The 26,102-nt window shown below is 40.3% G+C and overlaps 1 protein-coding gene across 1 annotated transcript in view; it reads left to right on the forward strand.

The window, feature by feature from the left end:
• Positions 1-26,102, forward strand: part of tbkbp1 (TBK1 binding protein 1) — an 80,819-nt gene that overhangs the window by 24,568 nt on the left and 30,149 nt on the right. Inside the window, exons 2-3 of the mRNA XM_006793169.2 lie at positions 14,532-14,793; positions 22,586-22,711. Of these exons, the coding sequence (XP_006793232.2) occupies positions 14,548-14,793; positions 22,586-22,711 (372 nt within the window). The 5' untranslated portion in view covers positions 14,532-14,547. The remainder of the gene's footprint in view (positions 1-14,531; positions 14,794-22,585; positions 22,712-26,102) is intronic.

The raw sequence follows: 26,102 nt of genomic DNA on the forward strand, positions 1-26,102 counted from the left end.
AGGGCCACATTTAAGGTAAAGCTTTGCATTTTTCAGGTTTCATTGAAATCTTACTTCTGCAAAATCTAGAAATATGAGCCTTTCATAGCTTCCCAAATAAACATGATTTTTTAACACGTCTGTTTTTGATGATATCCTTCATTTATCCTCGTTTCTCATTAAAATCAAATATGTTTTTCAAGAAACATTTAACCAGGAAGACAGTACATAATACATAATGTCACGAGTACAACTATGACACACTTTTTTTTTTTTTGCCTGTCCCATTTGGTTCTTTAGCCGTCAGAATTGTTGTCTGAAGACCAACAAGGATACCCAATGGATTTATTTTGCCAAATGGATCATCATGGCATTGCCGTATTGGTCCATTTGATCGACCTTTGTTTTTATTATTTATTTTATTTTATTTTCAGTTGTTACAGACGGGACAGACATGAGTGAGGGATAGGAAAGGGAGAAAGAAAGAGGAAGGAAAAGAAAAACAGACGAGGAGAGGGACAGTGAGAAAGGGGGGGAAAAAAATATCTCCTGGATCACCTGTTGAGAGAGAAAGAAGAGAAAACAAGCAAAAAAACCAAAACAAAGCAACATACTAAACACAACACCATCGCATTAATCTAGCTAAGTGTAAACAGCAGTAAATACTAAATATTGAATGTTGTTGTGCAGCACGCAGGACAGACAGCGCACAATGTGCTTTGAAGTAGCAGCCAAGAAAGGTGTGATTTAAGTCTACGAACAGTGAACTATGACACACTTTAAGTAAGAGGAGTGCGGTCACACTGACACAGTATTTTTCCACTCCTTTAAATGTCAGTCCTTAGTAATTAGACATCAGTTTCAGATGCTTCTGTTGATGATTTCAGGGAAAAGGCTCAGCATATTTAGTACTGATCTGGCTCTGGGAACGACGTGTCTGGAGCTTTTTGCGCTGTCACGGGGCAAGAGGTAGGACTGCAGGTTTCATCATAAAAGAAAATATGATGATAGGATTTCATTCAGTCAGCTAGCAAATCAGTTAATACACAGAGGGGTTCAGTGTTTTGAGACAGGACACTTTAGCACAGAGACCGGAGACACTGGGGATTGGACTTCCAGCCCTGCAGCTCTCTACCACAAAAGCAGCAAAGGAGGGGCAAGAGGTCTAGCCAGGGTGGCACATACCTCTTCAGTGAGGTATGTGAAAATCCCTTGTATTTAACTATTCCAGAACTGTTCTTCTAAGAAAACACAGAAACTATTTTTTAGGTATAAATAATGCCAAAAATCCCCCCCTTGCACCCTTAGATCCACACCTGGAAACATTTTTCATTTTACAAAATAAATTAAACTCCTCAGTACCTCAGATAAATCCCATGCTTTTCCTATCTACATTGTTGTTTAAACTTGGAGGACAGCTGACCAAAATAGAAATGAAACAAGCCTAACATGAGCATGGCAGCATGAGCAGTGATGAGAAAAAAAACCCAAACCTTTGATACTAAATGCTACAGACGTATTTGGGTTGGTACCCCTGATTTGAATTTCTTTACCACAATTTAATTCCTGGAAGTGTGAAGAGGGCTTTAACACATCATTTAGACTTTCATCAGATAGTCAGACGTGATGTTCCTGTGTGCTATTTGACATTTCTAATATTTGAACACATTTTGTATTTGATGTGTACGAATGAACTAAACTAAATGGATCTCAGTGTTCTTAAAATAAGTAATTGGCTATGTCCTGCAAGAGGATCACTAAAGTATAGTATGAAATAAAAGACATGCATGAGAAAAATCTAATTCAGCACTCAGTCATGTATATTCAACATCCAAGTTCACAGGAACCAGTTTGTGCTCCTGTAGATATTTGCTTGAACACCTTGGAGTACCAGGTGTTTAGGCTTTGAAGTAAGTTTGGGTAGTTCGGTCGTTGTGTCCTTGGGCAAGACACTTCACCCGTTGCCTACTGGTGGTGGTCAGAGCCCGGTGGCGCCAGTGTCTGGCATCCTCGCCTCTGTCAGTGCGCCCCAGGGTGGCTGTGGCTACAATGTAGCTGCCATCACCAGTGTGTGAATGGACTGAATGTGTAAAGTGCAAATACAGGCCATTTAGCATTAGTTAGCAAATGTAAAATGGTCTGAAATATTATTTTGAATAAAAACATAAACCTGAAACACAATCAACAATACTCCGGTTCTCTCTCCCCTGTCACTCCTAAATGCCAGATCCTAATTATTACATCTGCTGTATTATGCTGTAAGTCAACTACCTCCCTTCTGGCTCTTCAAGTAGGTTGATGTGCTGTTTTTATCACTTGTTCCATGTCTGACAGCTATCAAATGTGTTCACCCACAATGCTATCCTAAAGAGACATGACGCACAGCTCACTGCTGCTTGTTCAGCTCATTGCCTAGAGCACAGTAACAGCTGAAGGAAGCATCGTTCGGTGTGTAAATATATTTACCAACCTAGATATTCTAAAATCTGGAGAATAACAGGGATGGACAGTGAGAGATGTTGGAAAGAGGATCTGAACAAAAACAGATGATAAAATAGGATTTTTTTAAAAGTCAGAGCGGCATATTTTCCACATAATGTCAGTGGAAACGTGTCCTTGAACATGTTGGCCTCGTTGTTAAAATGCTGAACAGGTTTACTGCGCTGCGTAAAATGCAGCTCTTTATTATTTGAAACACAATGCATATGTTATCAGATAGGCAAGTGTCTTTATTTTCAGCTTGCATTTTTTATGAATGAAAGGTATGCAGTAGCAAATGCTGGGCATGCTCTGATCAAATAATTTTTCAAATAAAACAATACTATGTTCATGTGTCTTTCTCAAATTGGTGACGGTGGCCGCCAGTGGTCGAGTGTCTGTTTGTGAGGTTGGTTGCTGTGATGTGATATATGGGTGCATCCAAGAAGTCTGTGCTCCAGTTTTGGTGAGTGACATTTTAATATCTTCTAATCCTAGTTAGCAGGAATTGTGTCTGTATGATGTAGCTGTAAAGTTTATAAATTCAGCCCACTAGCCTTACTATTGTATTTTCCGCACTACAAGACGCACTTAAAATCCTTTAATTTTCTCAAAAATCGACAGTGCGCCTTATAATCCGGTGCGCCTTATGTATGAATTCTGGTGGTTGCTGCCCTCGAACCAATTTTATGTGGTACACGGCACTCAAAAATCTGTCAAAAAACATTTTAGTCCGACTTTGGTAAGCTATGAAGCTGCACCGCTTGATGGGTGTCAGAGCATTACGGCTACCGTAGTCAGGAGCCTCATGGAGGAATCTGGGTCCAAAACTCCGTCTACTTCAGGTCCCAAAGCCTCACGGAGGAATCTGGGTCCAAAACTCCGTCTACCTCAGGTCCCAAAGCCTCACGGAGGAATCTGGGTCCAAAACTCCGTCTACTTCAGGTCCCAAAGTCAAACGAACACTGCGGCATCACTGAGACTTAAAAACTGTCTAAATTCTTTAATTTTTGATAAAATGATCAGCGTTGCTTCTTTACCAGGTGTAACAATTAGGTTTAACATCCAGGCATCCATGAAAACAGAATTTATTAAATTTAATGAAGTTAGAAGTTAGCAGGAAGTTAGCTCGCTAGTTTCCATATAAATATAATATAGCATGTTCTGATTGAGAGATTTCTGAAAAAACAAAACAAAAACAAAAACGTACAGCTCTGCCATCACTTCCAACATAAATGTAGACAGAAAACTAAATAGCCGTGGCGTTTGCAGGGTTACTGAAGTTGAACTAGCTGGTATATAATGTTGTGCTACGTGATTGCTAGCGACACAGCTATGTTAGCATAACATAAACACAGTGAAGCTGGAGGATGAATGCTAACGTTTTTCCACTGATAAAAATTAACGTGAGGGTTCCCGATGCTGTCAACAGACCAATCTTCAGTCAGGAGAACAACTGAGATAATCCATCCACAATACGAGGTTAGTCATTAATATACTGCAACAACATGAGAATGGAGCAGCTGTGACAGAATTCAACATTAATGAATCAATGGTACAGAAGAGGAGGAAGTTAGAAGAATGAGTTGACTAAAGTTTGATCTGATTTTGTTTTGCCTAACGCACCTTATAATCCGGTGCGCCTTATGGTCCGAAAAATACAGTAATAACTTAGTAACTCCAAATATATAGCCACTTCTGGCTCAAATAAAAAAAGATGGCTCATGCATCTTGTAACTACAGTCTGTGATTGTGAATTATAAGTTGGCAATATTTATACGTCAGCTTACGTAGCTTTGGGCAAGTTTTAACTACTCTCCGGATGTTTAATTGTGAACCAATAAAAATAATAATAATATTGCATTTATATAGCACTTTTCGAGACCCTTAAAGCGCTTTACAATTTCACTATACATTCACACACTGTTGGAGGCAGCTACAGTTGTAGCCACAGCTGCCCTGGGGCAGACTGACAGAAGCGAGGCTGCCATATCGTGCCATCAGCCCCTCTGGCCAACACCAGTAGGCGGTAGGTGAAGTGTCTTGCCCAAGGACACAACGACCGAGACTGTCCGAGCCAGAGCTCGAACCGGCAACCTTCTGATTACAAGACAAACTCCCAACTCTTGAGCCACGATCGCCACAATAACATGTATATCAACAAAATCCAGATAAGTCATTTATTCATAAAGCCACAGCACCGTGTGCATCCACTGACCCTTGCTACCTGTCTCTTTTTGGCAACAGCAAGCACACAAACACACTAAACGATCACCTTTCCTGCACTGCTTTGTCCTTGTGCTGACACTCACAAAACACACACTCTCTTTGCACTGACTCATTTCCGCACTCGTTGATGTGCCTGTCCTCATGTCCGCATGGATACGCACACAAAGGCACGCAGTCAAACCCTACCTGCCGCCATGTTAATAGGTTCTCAGTGTGTGCCGCGCCATCCAGGTTTGGCCTTGTTCGCTGTGAAAGGCAGAGGAAACAGGTGCAGCCGACTGAAGCCAGGCATTATGGGAGCATTTGGCGGATGAGCGCAGGGCCAAAAGCCACACCACCTCCCTACCCTGGACTCACCATTCATAGACATACTGTCTGATTCAGAGGTGCCAAATGTCCAGCCTGTGGGGATCACAGGGCAGCACTGAGAGGAGCTGTTTAACACTGCCAGACAGAGAGAAGGGAGAAAGTAGAGAGAGCGAGGATGGGGAAGAGAAAGGATAGGATGAAAGGAGATGGAAGGTATGAGGGAAAACAGTAAAATGTAATACAAGCTCAGGGGAAGGACGTGGGTTGGATGGGAGAGAAAAGCGGTTGCATCGTTCACGTACAAGATACAACATTTAAATCGCACTCTGTGGGGACTCCAGTTTTCTCTTTGATCCTGGTTCTGTTATCACTGGAAAGCTCAGCCTTGACCGCGCCGGCGTGATTTCTACTGCACTCGTATATTTATGCCGTTGGATACAGCAGAAGCCCTAAAAACGTACACGCACAACCTTGTAAATGTGCATGCAGGATCATTGTGGGAAATAAAAAAAGCTAATAATTATATTGTTCGAGGTTTTTAATATCTTTAGTATTACAAAGCCACACAGTGAAAACACGAAGATCCTTTTTCAATATTTACATGCAGATTGTCCCCTTCAGTCTACGGTAATCAATGATTAGCTGGCAGTGAGACACAAACAGATCTCCCATCGAGAGAAGAATCATCTGTTGCTCGAATCCTCTGAGGTTCCCAAAAATATGATTTGCAGCATTTACAGAACGCAGCAGTGCTAAGGATCTGATTGGGTTATGAATGTTTGTAAATGAATGAGGCTTGTTCTTTTTAACTCAGCGTAGGATACCCTGCTGAGACTTTGCACCATTTTTAGCTGCTGTATGGCACGCTAAACAGAGGATACATCAGGTGTTTGCAGGATCACCGTTTTATATTTACTGTAATATAATGCACTGTCCTCCCAGGGTCCTGGAAAATGTATAGAGCTGTACATATTACCTGTTACCAAAACTGAAACATTCATCTGAACGTGTTAGGTAAGGTCAAAGGAGAGAAGAAGAGATCTAGCTGCAAAAATAAATAAATACAAATCAAATCTCGGCACGCTCCAGTAGATCAAAGCTGCATTTTCACCAGTAGCATCTTTAATGGTCTTACATACTTTCATCTATTTGTTGAAGTAATTGCTTTTTGGAATTCAAAGACATGGCTCCTTCGTCACATGTTTTGTAATGGCTCTATTTAAACATGGCAGGAAATCTGTGCTAAGATAATAATGGGTTTATGTTAGAAAATAATGAAAAGAGATGCTCTATGATCTGCATCACAGATTTTGGCAGTCAAACCAGTGATTATCTCCGTGTCTTAATTGGTAGCCATCATGCGAGTTAATGGTTGCACATCGCTGCAATGTACAGACATTGGCTAGTACATTTTCTCATTAATATAGAGGTGATATAGTTGTGCTGCACGTGTTACACAAGCCAAAAGTATAGTTATTGCAGCAATGTTCCAATATGGGGTTAAATAATTCATCTGAAGTATATATTTTTTTATTTTTTTTGTTGTCCTTTTCCACTGTGCTAGCATTTGCAATGTAGAAATCAACACAAAGAACAGATGCAATTACTATCAGTGTCATTATTTATGCATGTATTTGATCTGAAAGCCAGTGACAATTCATCCTGAGGGGGTGCATAGTGTAAGCATGGCTATCCATCCAGTGGATAACAGTTGCTGTTTTACTTAAACGAAAAAATAAAATGTCACTAGAGGACAAATCTGGATCAGCAAAGTCATTAAGATTCATTCTCTGAGCCCACCCAATTTCTATTCCGAATTTCCGAAATTCATGAAATATTCAGGTACAGAATGACGGACCAATGGCGGACTAACCATTAGACTGGCTTTGCAATCCAACTAGCTGTGTGGCTAATGTTAAAATTCTTTCATTTATTTTTGCTGACATGCTGAATGGAAAACATTTCATAAGCAGCTGGTATTCGTGAAAGCTGAAAATTTAGGGAGACCTTTGGCTTGATTGATTTCTGATCTTTGCTGAAATTTTAAAACGTGCAAATTAACCATTTGGCATCTGAAAAGTGCTGTTTTGAAATTCAAGTGCCATATGTTTCATGAATTTTTAATGCCTTAGTCTGATAGGCTGATCACGAGGCAAGATGCACTTGAATCCTAGTCTCTAATGGATAGCTTCTTAGTGGGATCTTGTAGACTATTCTGCTAAAGTTGTAGTATTTTTGGCTTTAAATGGATTATTTTTATTCTCCTAAGACTGCAGAAAAAAGACCAAGTAATATATCTTTCTCTCTGAGTGTGTATTTAAATGTGTGCTGCAGTTGTGAATGTGATAACATTCGGTTTCAGACGTGAATCACGCTGGAAGAAAATGTCATCAGACCAGAACTTATCAAACTGTTGTTTAGGCTATTGTGAAGTAAAATAAATGATAGGGTAGCTCATTGAAACACAACACAGACGTGTAAAGATGAACACATTAACTGCTTAGTTGTCGAGACTTTAGACTTTCCACAGCAGCAGTCTGTGGCCTTTTTAGTACTGTGACATAGAAGGATGGGAGTGGTGATTTAATCTCTGGAGAGAACGAAAGGGGGACAAGGAGGGAAGAGGGTGAGAAAAGAAGAGTGGGGGGAGGTAGTCTCTGTGGAACAGTGTCTGCCACGTGGCTTCCAGGTAATGTATGACTTCTTGCGGTAATCACTGTAATGAAGCAGGGAGCTGGTTGGGGGAGAAGCATCTGACTTTATGCCTGGAGTCCAGTGGGGCTTTGAGAACCTCAGCAAATGAGCCTTGTGGTCCAAACAAGAGACAGAGAGGGGATAGAAGAGGGGAAAAGAGGGGACGGCGTGAAGATATCGAGTAGAGGAGCTGTGAGTGTGTATATGTGATGCATCACTGTGACAAATGAGAGGAGCACAAAACACAGATGTTCCCGAGTTCTGGTCCTTACCTATCAGAAGACAAACTGATCATCGTCCACGGCACTCTCTGTGCAACTAGACGAAATTATTTTCTATGCAAATTACTCAGATATCCACGGCCAGCACATAATTCTTTTCAAATTTATGGCATGATTTATGTTTTGCACGGGGTGCTGAATATAAATATCCACATGGTGCTATAATATCTTTTTTTTTTATATTTTTAATGTAAATAATTCCACCCAATACTACATGGTGAAGGTTTACTTTGTTGCAGGTTTGTTTGGTTTAAATGTCATTTGGTAATCCATCCTGAGGTTGTATTTTTATAACATATCACCATCTTGCCATGACTTATTCAAAGTGCTTTACCAGGCTGAGCAAAACAAATAAATGGATAACTACATAAATACATAGAAGCAGCTCTTCCAGATATTAACATGTTGTTCTTGCTGGGGATTAGTTTAAGTGTGAAAATGGAAATTAATTAACCGAGCCGCGCTAATGGAGAGTTTAATAGCCACAGCAGCTGAACGAGCTCGGATGGAATCGGCATCCTACCTGAGTACTTTGGATCGCATCCAAGAGCTCATGTTTAAATGAGAAAAGCAAACCTTGGCCAGCCTTCCAAAGCAAACATGGACAGTTTTGTGGTTAAAGTTGTATTAACTCTTTTGGGTCACTTGAGGGCAGTAGAGCATCCTACCAGTACTACGTTTTTGTTGTTGTTGAGAGACATAATGAGGTTCCACCTGTGCCAAAAATATGACCTCTGAACATGTGGCGTGACATTGTTCAGTGTTTTTCTTTACCTTTAAAGTTAATGTGACAAAATGATTTTGACTAACTGATGATCTGTGTTGATTCTTAGTTAACTTTACCTCTGCTGTGTTGTCCTGATAGATCATCAGATTTCGCTGTTATTGACTATCTTGTGCTCATTTCTTGCCGTCCAGTACTGCAAATAAAAACGACTTGTGATTTCATATATACTTATGGACACAGCAAGAATTAATTTAACATTTTAACAGATCTTTTTAAACTATAGACAGTAGGGATGCACCGATACCGATACTGGTATCGGGTATCGGGGCCGATACTGTAAAATGTGTGTGTACTCATACTTGTAAAAGTTAACCGATACCATGAACCGACACCAACTTATTTCATTAATCAGAGCGTGGCTTGTCATTTCTGTTGTTGTTTTTTAGATTGGCCACTAGGGAGCTAATTATTATTTTATTTATTATTTATTTAATAATAATTATTTTGTTTGTTTGTTTACAATATGGACACTCTGCAATAATTTAAAAGTTTATTTTATTCGCAAACCTAATTTGTATTTATTTTATTCCAAACAGAAGTGTTTATTTATTATTCTGAAAGCTCGAGACAGTGCCAATAGTTCAGTGATATTTTGTAAAATTACAATGTGGAGACTCTGCAATAATTTAACAGAAGTGCTTATTTTTCACTTTCACTGGTCATTTTTATTAAGATTTTATTTTTTATCGGCAGGGAATATAATAAAACCTGTCTTTCAATTAATTGTATTTGTGTGTGTGTGGTAGAAGTATCGTTTTTTGTACTCTGTATCGGCAAGTACTCAGATCCAAGTATCGGTATCGTATCGGTTTGAAAAAATTGGTATCGTTGCATCCCTAATAGACAGTATGAAAGACAGTGTAGCTACCGTAACATTGCCCATTGGTTTGTGACGTCCCATTTCTAATCCTTGGGAAAAACAATTTCAACGTTGCCATCTTTGTATTTTAACAGGCTATGAAACTACACACTCATTGGCTAATGGCTTGCCAATCAGCAAGTCATCAACCAATGGGCATGGCCTAGATAATCGGACAAAAATTTACATAACGGACAAGTGTACTGACCGAGGCCTTAAACTCGCCATGATCTCTAAAGGACTGCAAGTTGTTTTTGGAGCCACGGTATCCCAGCCGGTGGCTACTAAAAGAATTGGAGGTTTAAGGCACTTCTGCTTCATTTTTCAGACCCAGAAGTTACGTCCATCTATGTAGAAGCTGTAGTGTAAAGAAAACCCAAAAGATATGCATCAGATTTATGACATAAATAGCTCAGTTGTTGGCAGTCAGACTACAATAAGAAGAAAATACACATGAATATAACATTCCTAACAACAGATTCAGGTGGCACTAGGATGTCAGAGCGCATCAGGACAACAATAGTTTCCAAGGAGAACACATAATGAAGAGTTTTGAAGTATACTTCAGACTACAAAACCAAGCTGACTTTGTCACTGTGCATGTGAACAGAATTTTAGCACCAACAGAAGCTAATAACACATGAGTTAGCCACAAGATTGTTAGCCAGAAAATTGTGCTTGTGTATTTGTTTTGCCATGGATGTCATTCACTGTTGGTTAGGCTTAGGCTCCAACGTTCCATGTATGAGCTTAGGAGAAGAGAGAGGATTGGGTTGAAAAATGCCCCTTTCCAAAATAAAACCTGCATGCTCACGTTTCTAACAGTATCTAGTGGATTTAATAGTGATGCCAAGAGGGTCTGGCATTGTCGCTCATGTCTGGGACACCAGTGACATAAACCGAACAACACAACGTGAGTGTTAACCAGAGATGTAATTAGATTACCTTTACTTTCCCGTAGGAACGCTGCGTTACTGCGTTACTAAAACCGTGATTTTTTGCGAGAAAGTCTCATGACAGTGACATAAGCGAGTGCGACGTTCGTGACAACAGCTGTGTGCAGATCAACAATGGATAATATATCGAGTGTGGGAGAGAGTATGAGCGTGCAGCGTTTAAAGTGTGGAAGTACTGACCTTACTTTGAGTTTGATTCCATAAAAAGTGACAAAAACATTAGTGTCCGTTGTGCGTGGGAAGAAAACTTCTTTTTACAGCGAAAAACCCTAAACTTCCAAGCAAGCACTGAGTAGCTACGACGTAATGGGAAACTCACAGAGAAACTCGCGGATTCTTCCACTGACCGCGGCACACCTGCACCAGGGTAAACCTCCGCCTACCCAACTCCTGCTTTACAGGTGAAAATAGAGCAAAAGGACCGCCAGTCTGTGACTCTATTTATTTTCTGCTGTGTTTTACTTGCATCTATTTGAAAGAGTGAGTGTAAACACACAAAAAAAATATTTTATGTGCTGGAATGTGCAGAAAATAGGTTTAAATATTAAACTAATTTCTTCCAGTCAGAGAATGTTGCATATAATTAAATTTTTGCTTGATGCATAAAGTTAAAAGATTAAAACTAATAAAACAAGTTTTAAAAAGAGACTTTTCCATTTGATTACATTTTATATGATGGATTATGTAGAAAAAGTAGAATTGGGCTGAAAGATCTATCACTTTATCACCTATTCAGGTTGTAAATCTTTTTTTAAAAAAGTAACTAAGTAACTAATTACTTTTGAAAATAAGTAATAAGTAAAGTAACGGGATTACTTTTTTGGGGGAAGTAATCAGTAATTAGTTACTGATTACTTTTTTCAAGTAACTTGACCAACACTGGCGTTAACAAAGACTTACCTACTTTATTATAAACATATAGCAAACGTAGTACTCACCTGAATTTCTGTCTGAGTCCATTTAATACACATGATATGTACACTCTTAAATTAGATCTGTTTTTGTCTGTGCCAACCTTTTAGAAAAATAGCCGTCTCTTTGGATAAAACGCACTATATAAGAATCATCCCATTTACCATTCATACAAACTGAGCTGTATGTTGGGCGACATGAGAAGTCACATTTTTTCATTAGAATTTTTATTGCTAAAACAACAACACTGATTATTGCAGATTTGCAGTTTTAAAAACATTTTTGTCACGGTTAAAAGAAACCAATCGCTGTCTCACCAATATTTCCATTTTAATGGCATTCAGTGTTATTCTCCCTCTGCTCCCTTTTTTTGTACAACCTGTTTATCTTTCCTCCTGCTATATGAGACACCATGTGCAAAGATATGATATTAGAGTGACGCAGTGTTTGCCAGAGTAAACTGCCTCAGACTTGACAGCATGATGTCAACACAGTATACATCACAGAGCCTTAATATCTTCCCAGCTTAAACACTACTGTCCAGGCAGTTGGCAGGTGATGGGCACTGCTTGATCAAACAGGCATTTTTGTCCACGCGTGCATTTTACTCATCGTTTTCTTTTTTGTGAGTGTGTGTATGTGCGTGCCTGTGCTCGTGGGAGTGCTTTTGGATCATCCCGTTAGACCAGCGAGGAAAAGAGCCGTAGATTGGCTGAGGCTTTATTCCCCTCTCTCTTGAAACACAAGGAAAATAGCACCGTGGAGGAAGGGAGCAGATGAAAATAGCTCAGTGGGCAATCGCTGACTCACAAGGCAATGCTGCGAGTCAGGAAGGCATCCATTCCAGTATACATCAAATCAACTAGCTGTTGTGTAACTCCTCTAGTACCAGTAAATCAAACCGCTGTTGCTACGTCTAGTATGACTTTTGTGCACTTGTGCCCTTTGTAGCGGAATTAAAAGAGGATAGTGACATCACAGGCGCCATTTATCACTTTTGACAGCCCGGCCCGGAGTCTTCGGGGCAGGGGAGGGAGGCCAGCGTGGTCAGATAGCTACTCAGCTCATTCATCATGCCACTCAAGGAGTCTAGGTTGTCAGAGCTCATGTTTTTTTTAAGTACTGTGAAATGGAACAAGACAGCAAACCCAACTCATATGCAAATTATACTCTGATTAACATATCAGCTACAGTACATGCGCTGGTTACTCATGCACCCGTGAGGGACTTCTCGCCAAAAATTAAATGCAAAAGACCGAGGTAATGAAGGCCAAAGGGTTCATGAGATTACGTGTGCTTTACTGTTTTGCTAATAATCACAGTTTTGTACATGTAAGCATCGTATCCTGGTTAAGCCTGGAGAAAAAGATACAAATCCGACTTCAGAAAAGTGTATTTATATTGGGGTGAGTGGCTAATTGAACTCAGGAGATACAGAGAACTTGGGAGGCTGAATAGGCTGAAAACACCAGGCTGTCTTCGGAAAACATTTTATCACCACAGGTGCTTGTTTGCTTTGTTAAAGAATATCAGCAAAAGCAATTCACTGCAAATTTCTAGCCCTAGCCGACTGCTGCTTAACCTTCAGACCCACAGCAATCTAAATGTTCCCAACAGAAATGCCCTTCGTAAATTAAAATGTTGACACGTTATTCCGTGCAGGGAGAGCGGCAGCATTAACTTCTCAGACGTTTTTTTGTTGAGTGGGATGTGATGATTGATGCGTCCCACCCTTCCCTCCTTTGTGACTGGAGAGCTAAGTGAAAAGAGACAACGAGGAGCACGGCGTTTTATCCAAAGATGAACCTTGAGTGCCATATATTGTAAAATCACAGCACAAAAAAAAGGGAAATAAAAGACAAGAACAAGGGCAGTGTTTGCTTAATAGACTTACATTATATAATACAGAATATTAAATGAAAAATATAAGTAACAAAGACCCAAAATCACAATATTAAAAACAATGCAGAAGTCTGTGTAGTTATCCTGCAGGCAATAACAAAGCAAGCACACAACAGGAAAAAAAGCACAAAAGTAAGCTGTTATTTTTAAATGGAAGTGATGGAAAGATTTTAAACAGGCTCAAAGAAACAGTGATCCATCTCAGCCCTCCAGAGACCCAAAGTCTGGGTGAACACTGAAAGCTAAGTGCCATTAAAACACACACATATATGGATGGGCTCAGCGGTTCAAAAATATTTGGGAACCAGTGAGCGGATTGTTTTGAAGTCTTTATCTGTTGGCAACACTACGGAGTCTAATCATATTCAAATAGGGTGCTTTTATGCTGAAATATGATTTTACAGAAGAAGAAGAAAAAAATCTTTCGAACTCATGATCTAAAGCTGTGCTCTGACTTATCTAAAAACCGTCTACGGCTTGCTTTCTCTTTATTTCATTTCTCTCAGTTTCTTTGTTTTGTACCTTCAAAACCTGATTGCAGACAGATGATTTGTTCAAGCCAAAACACGTTAAGATCTCCGTGTCTTTCCCTCACCTTGTTATCCAGAGCAAATTTGCATCGCTTTGTGTCCGCTGCACTGACCGGTCACACTGCTTCTCGAGTTTGCTTCCCTTCTGTCAGAACGAGACTTTTGAATCGCAGAACGGGGCAGTGAATAATCAGGTAGCACTGGCATTTCTTTTGTAGGGGGCAGCGATGTGATATTGTGGCTAACTGGATCATTGCACCTACAGTACATCTGAACTCCTAAGACACAGTAAGCCATCTCTAAATTTCACGTGCCCCTCAGTCATCCTCCCGTGCCTCTCGGTACCCACTGTGCTTCTGAATATTTTACATTGTGTGCGCCAGCAGTCCGACTGCTCTCGGTAGAAAACTGCTTTGTTCTTTTTTGTTTGTTGCGAGTAGCTGAGTGCTTGATGTTTTTTGGATTGCTGCTGTAGCACCGAGAGGCGACCCCAGCCAGAGTTATGAAACGTTTCTTTTTTAATTACTTTATTTTTGGATGGTACATTTAATTGAATGGAAACAATCTGGCAGTTTAATAATTAATAAGCAAATATCTGTCTCTGTGTGCCCTCAGCTTGAAGCTCTGAGCGATGCAATCTCTGTTTGGAGGCGGAGGGGAGCTGGGGCTGCTCGGTGGAGGCGGCGACGCAGGAGGCCTGAAGGAGGATGGCTGCGGCAGCGTTGCGTGGCGGTCTTCGCCGCTGCCCCATGATGAAGTCTACTCAACCTCCCACTTCGCCCTTATCACCGCCTATCAGGACATCAAGACCAGGCTGGCCTGCCTGGAGCGGGAGAACACCAGCATCAAGAGGAAGCTGAAGATCTATGAGATCAAGGTGAAGAGTTTTTCACTCCTAATGTCAAACATTACAGCAAATTCAGACTCGCACAGTTGTTTTTGACCTTGTTGGTATCAGACAGAAAAACTGCAGTACTGGAGAGGATGAGGCTAATGTGGTTTTTTATTTTATTTACTGATAGTTGCTCAAAAGGGGAGACTGCTGTCCACTCACCTTCCATTTTATTGAAGTAGTGAGATTGTGCACAAAAAAGATGAAAGAGGGAGCTTTCATGCTCTGTGATTGGTCGGCTTTGATCCTTGGCTAGCTGGAGAACGAACATTAATCTGAAAGGAGGGAATTATTCTGTGATATATGGCACAGAAGCCAAATTTTTCCCCTTTAAATAATACTAAATTACATTTGTAAACATGTATCAGAGCCTGAAATGAATTCCAAATATTTGTCTGTATGCAGTGAGCCTAGAAGGTTATATCGATCCAGATTAGTCTGTGATCATTTCTTGAGGTCATCAAAATAATGTCAGTTTGATATGTATTTTGCTTTTTCTTTTATTTGTAAGGAGTCCTTTCAAAGGTTTCCAAAAGTTAAAGGCTTAAAGCCAAGAATGAAGCAGTTTTGTGCAACTGTTACGTAATCCCAAACTAAATCCACTCAAGTTACTCAACTAGCAGAGGTGTCAAAAAAATCATAGGAGACCAGACGAGCTGAAGACCTGAGGAGTTTGTCTATAAACACATCACAACAAACTTAGCGAGATATTAAACTCATGTGCATACTCGGATACTTTTTTAGGTGCAGATGTTCAGCTGCTTGTTCACGCTTCCAGCGGTGTCTTTATTAACTCAGGCTTTCTGCTTCAGGCTGTGTTTCGTACATCATTTCACTTTTTCCATGCAAAATGAATGTCAGTCAGAGGAGCATTTCATCGGGAGCTAAAGGGAAACTATCGCTACAAATAAGGCATGAAAGCAATGCTGGCAGAAAACAGTCAATTTTGTATATTTTTGAGTTTAGATTTTTAATTCCCCACTCAATACGCTCTCGGTGCTGGCATTTACTTCTAAGGTGACAGCCTGCATTAGAGTTGTTAAATTTGATATGTTTAAACTTCACAAGCAAGAAAGAGATGTGGAAATCACACATTTAGTTTTCTTTGATAGGCTACAGTAATCGAATTGATTCTCATATCTGTGTTCTGTTCGACGAGTTGCATAAAACACACTTTGCAGTAAATCTGAACCGAGAATAAAAGCATATTTATGCATATTTATTCATGCATTTTCTGTGCCACCAAGTAAAGGCATGTAAATTCCCCGTGTCAAGGTGACGCATATAGTGTGTGCTGCAAGGCTTCGCTCAATAACATCACTAACGTATGGCTTTACAGGTTTGCATATAAAACACATCCCATCCCTCAGTTTAAGTGCTCGCTGTCACTGACAAAACTGGGTTGATTAAGTGCATGAATGTACACTATTAGCACTGAAATCTACTGGGATTCAGCAGAAGGGTTGTGACAAAGAGTTCAAGCAAAAACGTCTTAGTTTCCACGGATAACGTCAGCGACAGTAAATATTTCTGCACAGCTGGACCTGCAACTTTGTCGGTGGATATCAAAGCAGTTCTTGGTTGGGTGAGAAAGCTGGTGAGGCAGAAATCCACCTCGCAGCAGTGGTTGGACCAGCACGTTGATTTGACGGGGAAAGGGAAGGCAAATGAGCGTAAAGAAATAGCGTGGGAGGACAGAAAATGAGGAAAAATGGGAAAAGAAGTGGAAAGAAGGAGCAACATGGGCGGAATCATGCGTTGATAAACACGGAGAGAGGGTGAGAAATGAAGGAGTGAAGGGAGATGATGATGTACGGAGCAAGGGAGAGATAAACGGTTCAAATTAAGAACACAGAAGGATTGGAGAAAAAACACTCCTACATTGTGATCATCATTAGTCTGTGGTCTACTTATTCTAGATATAATATGGCGATGAAGTAGTGATGTATCTGCCTTCACTGCCTAATTCTCCTTCAGGTACACAAGGACTTTTAATAATCTGCACTGCTTACAGTATTGGAGAGCATCATTAACAGTGTAGCTCTTGTTCTGCTGCATCTGAACAGAGAACAAAATGTTTTAAATGACTGAAAAATTGTGAAAGAGGCTGCTGTGATAATGAAGACGGTTCCAAAAAGATGCAAGCTGTTGCAGTATTACGAGCTACCAGGGAGAATTTTAAGCTTCAGCTATGTTTGAGTTGACTGTTTGTGAAAGAAACAGTCAACCAGAACGACTCCGACCCGATATCACGACCAGTGTTGGGAAGGTTACTTTTAAAATGTATTCCATTACAGAATACAGAATACATGCCCCAAAATGTATTCTGTAACGTATTCCGTTACGTTACTCAATGAGAGTAACGTATTCTGAATACTTTGGATTACTTAATATATTATCATGCTGTTTACAACTACATGAATGTACTATTGCTGTGATTTATTACTGTTACTGAAGGTCCGCGGCTCCGAACCGTAGTAAAGGGACCTCTGGCTAATACGGTGGGTTCTGTGTCGGGCTCGTAGCCGAAAACTAGCTTTACTTACAGAGAGAGGCGTTGAAAGGCTGCTGCAACGGGACTTATTGTTTCAGAGGAAAACACGAACACGGTGTACAGTCGAGTCTTAATAGCTTACTTACAACTGGGCTCGTCAGGCACTCTTCTTGGCTGCAGTGGTTATTATTATATTTACATGCTTCCAGCTCCCGTTTTTGCTCGATGACAGCTCATACTTTTCCTTTTTCTCCCTCCCTCGCTCACAGACACATAACGGGTATGGCAGTCCATTCTCCCTGCAGCACGGACTACACTGCCTATGATGCAGTGTTGCCAACTCCTCAGTAAGGAAAATCGCTATTGGTTGTCCTAAAAGTCGCTAGAAGTCGCTAAATGACGTCATCACCTAATTTGCATAATTGGTCATGCTAATGTCATTGTAACCTATGCTGCTGGAGAGAGAAATAACATCGTGGACGAGACATAAAGTGAGCAAAAAACGTCCTAAATGCATTTAGAATTTATTTAGAACTACAAATTAAATTTCTTTTAGCAATTATTGTTTTTTTAATGTCACAATTCCAACCCTGCTCCTTTACCCGGGCTTGGACCGGCAAAAGTGACCCGAAATAGGCACTCTGGTGGAGTTACTTTGTGTGTGTGTGTTTATAAGTAGTTTTACACCTGATCCACAAAACAGCATAAGAGTAAAAGAAGAACTGACTGCGTTACAGCACCCGCTGCTTGTTGAGAGTAAAAGCGATATGCACTTTCACGTCTTTTTTTAGCGACTTTTTTTTTTAGAAAAAAAGTCGCTAGGGGGTCTGAAAACTCGCTAAATATAGCGACAAAGTCGCTAAGTTGGCAACACTGCTATGATGCTACATTCTTTAGAGCTATACCTGTAGCATTCTGCCTATTAGCTTAGCACAACAACAACAGGCGCTCTCTCACCCAGGAAACACGCAGAGCGAGAGCGTCACCCTGTAACCATGGCAACCGTAACGCTGCCACCTGGAACAACAGAACGTAGCTGTCAAACAAAACCCAAACAGTCCTGACCCGCCACAATATGAAACAGGGAAGTACCGCCGTGTAATCCATTTATTTCAACAAAGTAACTGTATTCTAAATACCACCTTTTTAAACGGTAACTGTAACGGAATACAGTTACTCATATTTTGTATTTTAAATACGTAACGGCGGTACATGTATTCCGTTACTCCCCAACACTGGTCACGACAAAGGGTGCAACAGACATGCCGGTTAACCGTGCCGTAAAATGGGCACACGTGCAGATGTTGCATTACCAGCAGGGGGAGATAATACATTTAAAGCCAAGAAGGCGGTAGTGAGCAAATAAGTGCATTCCCGGGTCCTAAATTACCAGAAACAATTAAGCTAGGCGGCTAATATGTATTTACGTGTAAATGTGGTAATAATGTCTGTTTAAACACTTTCCCACGATTACTTCTGATTGTGTGCATATTACACATTTGGCCGTGAAACCAGGTTGAAGAGTCAGGGTGAGATTCTGAATGAATTTTGTTGGCTTTTCTGTGATTTATTGTTTGCAAGAGATAAAACATGTTGTGCTGGAAATGCATGAGAGGGGTGGCAGGTATGGAGAAGTGAGACCGAAGTCCTGCATCATTCTAGTGAGCAGCTGTTGTTCGAGGCTTCAGGCCGCCACGTTGCTGTTGACTTACTCTCAAACTGTGGTTTGTTCAGGGCCCTCTCCCAGAGAGACAGATGTTGATTTTGGAAGAGCAGGTGCAGATGTTTGCTGTTTGGAGTAGAAGCTGTCACACCTGTGCCTATGTAAATAGAACATGTGCCTTTTTTCAGCTTTGAATATTTAAGCATCGCTCTCCGGAGCTGACAAATGAAGCTAATGTGGAAGTGCCAAAAATTCTTATAATGGACACTTGAGGGAAGTCAGTTTCCACAGACTCCGTGTTAAAATGCCTGGTTTTACAGCATGATGACTCCAATTTTGAAACTCCATCAATATGTATGGAGGGCAGGAGAGAGGTGAGAGTCTACAGCCATCTGTGAAACATGGTGGAGGCTCTGTCATAAAGTACCATTCGATTTTGAGTTCATCTGAAGAGCATCTGACTCCTAAACAATACATTAATGCATTTAATGTTTCACGGACAATCGTGTGCCTGCTTTCTGCTTTATATGCTGTATTTCTATGTATGTTTGCACATGCAGCAAAGTATACACTGGGGAATATGATTATCTGTTTGGTATCAGGTGTTGCAGAAAATTGGAATGAACAAGAACCAAGCATTAATAAAGAAAGGAGGAAGTAACAGAGCGGAAACCAAAAGTCATGGCACGAATGCTGTTTAACACCTGATCCAGCTGTTATCCAGCTGTTATCAGTTACAAATGGAAGACATTTTAGTAGTCCTAAGTGTAGCTCAAGGTTCCTCAGCACAGCTGCTGCAATGTTACAAATGGAAGTGGGTTTTTTTTGTTGCTGCTTTGTTCGTGGGTAAATCAAGGTTGTTGTCGGCGTTCCTGATGCTCAGCGGCGTGAGAATACTTGATGCCCTCTGGGATTGCCCACGTTGGGAACATTTACTGTTAAACTGAGCAGAGAGAGGTGTTGCACTAAATGGAAAAGGGATGTTTGCTCCTCGAACAGACATTGCATCAGCAAAACAATGACTTCACACAGAAAATGAATAGCCCTCTGAGCCTATGGTAGGCACTTTAAATGTAAATGTGTTCATTTAGGTTGAACGACACACGCAGTTATATAACGTGTATGTTTCTATCAAAGCATTCTGGTAACTACAGGAGTTCAGGACTGTGACCACCGACACTAGAAAACAACAGTAAATGTAATAAAGTCCATTAACTCCTTTTATAAAGTTATGACGATGTAATAAATCACACCGGCATCAATCCAGCTACATATAATGAAATTATTCCAGCGTATTTTAAATGTAAGCGTTGTATTTGCTAAAATGCCGGTTCTCTGCCATCCTTTATTATTTCCTTGCCTGTGTCTTAGTAATAAAACTAGCAATTTCTATGTTTTTCAGATTGTCAACAAGTCACATCCAAAGACAAATCAGCACTGATCCAACTAGAAGTATTGTGCCTGATTCTGCTGTTCTTAAAGAGCTCCACTGTTGTCAGAATTTATTACTAACACATCAGTGAGCCTCGCTGTTGCACTGGCTGACATATTCCTTCATTACCATGAGCACACTCTGCGGTTTATTTTGAGTCAGTCTCGCATACACGATTCTGAGAGTTGAAATACTCATTATAGCACCAAATGTGTATTAGTGCAACGGTTAAAATAGTGCCAGTCACTAGCAATTTACTTTACGCTTACTAAAACCTGCAATAAACAGGTGTTTTAAATAATTATTATGCTTTTCTTTTAAATGAAACTAGATGTTTGTCGCTCATTTTTTTAAAATAGCTCTTTAGTAGAAGTGCGTGGGAAATCATGGGCTTCACAGTGGTTAAGTACGAGAGCACTTGGACAGACTGAGCGTGGTGGCTTTTGATCTTTCTGACAGACATAAAAATATAGGAAATTGATGGTTTTAAGTTAAAAAAAATACTTTTTTGGAGCTAAAAGGGACCATATGAGACACAGAATGTGAAAACCTACTTTTATCCAAGAAGCAGATGTCATTAATCTGTCTTTGTTTATTTTTTATACATTTTTTACCTTGTAGATGTCAATCTGTGTCATTTGTTAAATTATTGTAGTGTTATAATGATGGAAACAGATAAATAGTCACTTGTAGCGTGCTCGTAAATGATTAAACCTCTGATAAAGAAACTGTCAATTGTCGTCCACACAGTGTTAACGCCACAGGCTAACGACAAACAAGCCACCTGCATCACTAATGGGGCAAATTTCTGTGGTTAACTGACCACCTCAGAGGTGTGTGTGGGTTTCCCCTCATACCCGAGAGGTTTACTGGATGTGGAATTGACGCAAAACAATGTATTATTTGTAGTTTATGCATAACAAAGTGTTCAGTAAACTACATTTTTAGGTTTTAGAGATATTTGAAGACAGTGAAGGTGAGATAACAAACCCCAACAATCAGACAATACCCTATGTGCAAGCACTTGGCGACTGTGGGAAGGAAAAACTCCTTTTTAACAAGAAGAATTGTCTGGCACAGGGGTGGGCAATTTCAGGCCCTGAGGGCCGGTGTCCTGCAGGTTTTAGATCTCACCTTGGGTCAACACACCTGAATCACATGGTTAGTTCATTACCAGGCCTCTGGAGAACTTCAGAACATGTTGAGGAGCTAATTTAGCCATTTAAATCAGCTGTGTTGGTTCAAGGACACATCTAAAACCTGCAGGGACACCGGCCCTCGGGGCCTGGAATTGCCCACCCCTGGTCTGGCAGAACCAGGCGGCCATCTGTAAGGACAGGGAGACTGGTTAATAAGCAACAGGCCCTCAAAACAGGAATAAAACCTTCTTGGACTTGCAGTTTGTTCAATCACGTTAGTCGAAGCCTAATAGAAAGCTAGTAGGGCATGCTTTTCAAAGCTGCCACTCTCTGCCCTAACGATGTGTAACTTTTTACGGAAGTTGAATTTATATTATAATTGGATTTATAAATAAATTCACATCCTCAGAAGTTGTTATCAAGAAGAAAGTTAGCAACAGAGACAAAAACTTTGTTTTTAGGCTGTAAACTTGTTTGTTGTTGTTATAAAGCTGGGCACTTTAACTTGGGAGTCTATGGGGACTGACTTGCTTTCCGAGTCACCATCTAGTGGCTATTTGAGGAACTGCAGTGTTTCTGATTTAGGCACCGGCTGCTGTTTGCATTCATCTGAGGGATCTTAAATGACATTTTTTGAAAGGGTGATTTTTAAAAAGCGCTTCATCGTTCTCCAACGTTTTGCCGCAAAACATGAGAAGACGGACAAACTTAGAGGTGGATAGGCTGACCGACAAAGCTTAGTAATAGGCCCTCCCCGGATTTCACCGTGTGGGACGAAATTAGGAAATATGACTGGAACAACTTGACATGGAAATTCATAAATTAGTTTAAAAGCTCTGAAAAATACCCCCCTACTCCCCAATCCTATGAGTGATATCTGGGCCAAACAGAAGCTGCAGCTGATGTAAGATGAATCATTCATGATCACAGTGTGGACTCATGAAAAATTGCAGAATACAGCAGCAAAAACAAAAAATCAAAACCAAGCAAACAACAAATATAAACAAGCTCAATGTACTTTTGTCTTCTTGTTTACTTTTCCTCTGCAGTTCCCCATGATCAATGAGTTTGGTGAGGACACTAACTCCTACTGCTCATTTGAGAGCAAAGAGACGGCGATGCTGCACTCAGAAAACGGCAGCCTGCAGCAGAGAGTCAACGCCCTGACCCACGAGGTAAGAGAACAGGGGAAGGATTGAGATTGGGAATAAATATGGGGGGAAATCCATTTTGGATGAAGTAAAAAGCTTATCACACTCTCAAATTCTACAGAAATCCTCCCTTCCTGTGAATTAATTGAATTAAAAATGAATTGAGGCCATCCCTGGTGGACATATACTGAGAGATGTCCAGAACTAATTAAGTACTAAAGCTGCTGCACGAGCAAAATTACTCATATTGGGTGTTTTTAAGGAGCGGTGTGACACAGGATTTTCATGCTGGTGCTCTATTTTGGTGGCGCGGTATAACCGGGTCTAAACCTGGCTACAGATGTGCTGATCGTGTAAACCTTCAGAAAACAAATGCTAAAAAAAGGCGCGCCTTTTTACAAACACACAGGCATCACACATTTTTAAATTAGTGCACGCATAATGTGTGCACGCTGCACGCAAGCACTAATTGTGGACTTTATGTGCTCCCGCTGTCCAAAAGCTTGATGAATGGCTGCGCCCGAAATGTGCTCGGACTACTTGTTTCTCCTCACTTGTAACTCTCCTGTTTCGAAGTCTGTGAGAACAAGAGCGTGGGGAAATACAAGTGAGAAACGACTGACACAGGAAGGCCGTGGTAAAACTGGTAGCAGCAGCGGTAAAAAGAACTACACAGCAGAACAAAGGGAAGGAAATGGTTTATGGGAGCAGCATAAACGATTAGCGTGGGACATACAAGGTCATGGGGCACTGGTACCATGCAGTCAGAGTGATTAAAAGGGTCGTGGCTCCGCGAGCATGCTCTGTTGGTACAAGACCCTGACCACAAACACCTATGCATGCTGACAGGCACAAACCTTATATTTTCAATGAAGTGGTGACCTCCAATAATCAAAGGCAGGTAGAGAAAAGTGAATTACTGTACAGCCTGTAAATGTACAGTTTCATGTATCATCACACAATCATGTGAACACTCGCTTTGGGAACTTTTTTCATTTTTTCTGCCCCCGTTTTGCGTATAATAATATTTTTCAGCGATTCCCTCAGTGAACCCACATACGCACGCTCTGAGACACATCAGGGTTTTTTTTTTCAAACTCCTACAAAATCTTTTCTTTTTATTTCACCTTTGCTTTGATGTGAGGAATTTTTTGTCCTTTACCTCTGAAACCAAATATACATAACTGTACTTTTATCGCACGGTCTGTAATTTCTGTGTTGGTGTTCCTAATTTTTTGTTTTTAACTTAGTCTATTTTTATTTGAACTTTCACCCCTTCCTAAACATAAATAAGCAGTTTTAGTGTCAAAGCAAAATTAAAAGCTATATCTGAAAATTTATATTTTATGCTTTTGCCATTTTTGGTTTCATATGGGACACAGGCCCCAGTCTCTGGGTTAAAGTCCTGTGTTTGATCCTTTGACTTAGTTTAAGTAGACTTTAATAAAATGTCACTTTCGTCCACTATAAGAAGTGTGGTAATGTGTTTTGCAGACAACAAATCATAATGCGTGTCCATTTTCTATTATTATTTGGGCTTCTCTTGCAGGATCTGGGCACCTTGCAGTTGCTAACCTGCATTAGTGGATGGCACAGCCCGTGCAGTGATTTCCATGACAGAAGCATGCCTGTTTTTAATGCAATGCTGCCTGAGGGCCCAAAGATCACAGGGATCCAATACTGAATATCAGCCTGCACAGATATTTCTCCAGAAAATCTGCATCTTATTATGCACATCCCACGAACTTCAAAAATACCTGATATTTTTCTTGTGGTACATTTTCTCAGTTTAGACATTTTAAACATTTTTTTCCATATTCTATTGTGAACAGAGATGGGTAACGCGTTACTGTAATCCGATTACTTTTTTCAAGTAACGAGTAAAGTAAGGGATTACTATTGCAAAAACGGTAATTAGAATACCGTTACTTTCCCGTAGGAACGCTGCGTTACTGCGTTACTAAAACCGTGATTTTTTTTTGCGAGAATGTCTCATGACAGTGACGTAAGCGAGTGCGACGTTCGTGACAACAGCTGTGTGCAGATCAACAATGGATCATATATCGAGTGCGGAGAGAGTATGAGCGTGCAGCGTTTAAAGCGTGGAAGTACTGACCTTACTTTGAGTTTGATTCCATAAAAAGTGACAAAAACATTAGTGTCCGTTGTGTGTGGGAAGAAAACTTCTTTTTACAGCAAAAAAACCCCTAAACTTCCAAACAAGCACAGAGTAGCTATGACGTAATGGGAAACTCACAGGGAAATTCGCAGATTCTTCCACTGACCACTGCACACTTGCACCAGGGTAAACCTCCGCCCTCCCCACTCCTGCTTTACAGGTGAAAATAGAGCAACAGGACCGCGAGTCTTTGACTTTATTTATTTTCTGCTGTGTTTTACTTGCATCTATTTGAAAGACTGAGTGTAAACACACAAAATATTTTATTTTATGTGCTGGAATGTGCAGAAAATAGGTTTAAATATTAAACTAATTTCTTCCAGTCAGAGAATGTTGCATATAATTAAATTTTTGCTTGATGCATAAAGTTAAAAGATTAAAACTGATAAAACAAGTTTTAAAAAGAGACTTTTCCATTTGATTACATTTTGTATGATGGATTATGTAGAAAAAGTAGAATTGGGCTGAAAGATCTATCTCTTTATCACCTATTCAGGTTGTAAATCGTGTTTTTAAAAGGTAACTAAGTAACTAAGTAATTAATTACTTTTGAAAATAAGTAATCAGTAAAGTAATGGGATTACTTTTTGGGGGAAGTAATCAGTAATTAGTTACTGATTACTTTTTTCAAGTAACTTGACCAACACTGTTTGTGAATAAAACATAGGTGAGATTAGCAGATCATTGCATTAGGTTTTTAGTTATGTTTTACACAGCATCCCAAATCTTTGGAGTTAGGTTTGTTTTTTCTAGAGTTAGAGGTGAGGCCTTCTGTCCTCCAAATCGAGTCATGCAACAGGACAATGATTCCAAGCACAGCAGAAAGAATGAAAAAGGGGAAGGTGTCGCAGGGGCCCGGTCAAAGTTCAGACCTCAACCTCACCGGACTTTAAGAGAGCTGCAAAATAAATGCTTTCAAACCTGAAGCAACACTGCGGTAACCAGAGTTTTCAGCGTTTTCTCTCGTGATAGCGCTGCCTTCAGGTACTGAACAAACCAAACTAACCACAGAAGGCTTCTGCTCTTTAAAGCCACAGCACACCTAAAAAAAACTAACATATATGATCTTCCTCTGGCCCGTAGCGCTCGCTCTCTCTTTTTTAAATATCACGGAACCGCATAGCACAGGGGTGTCGAACTCCAGGCCTCGAGGGCCAGTGTCCCGCAGGTTTTAGATATCACCCTATTTCAACACACCTGAATCAAATTATTAGTTCATTAACAAACTTCTGGAGA

This window comes from Neolamprologus brichardi, chromosome 8, assembly GCF_056152115.1.
Source record: "Neolamprologus brichardi isolate AB-2024 chromosome 8, ASM5615211v1, whole genome shotgun sequence".
Classification (NCBI taxonomy): domain Eukaryota; kingdom Metazoa; phylum Chordata; class Actinopteri; order Cichliformes; family Cichlidae; genus Neolamprologus; species Neolamprologus brichardi.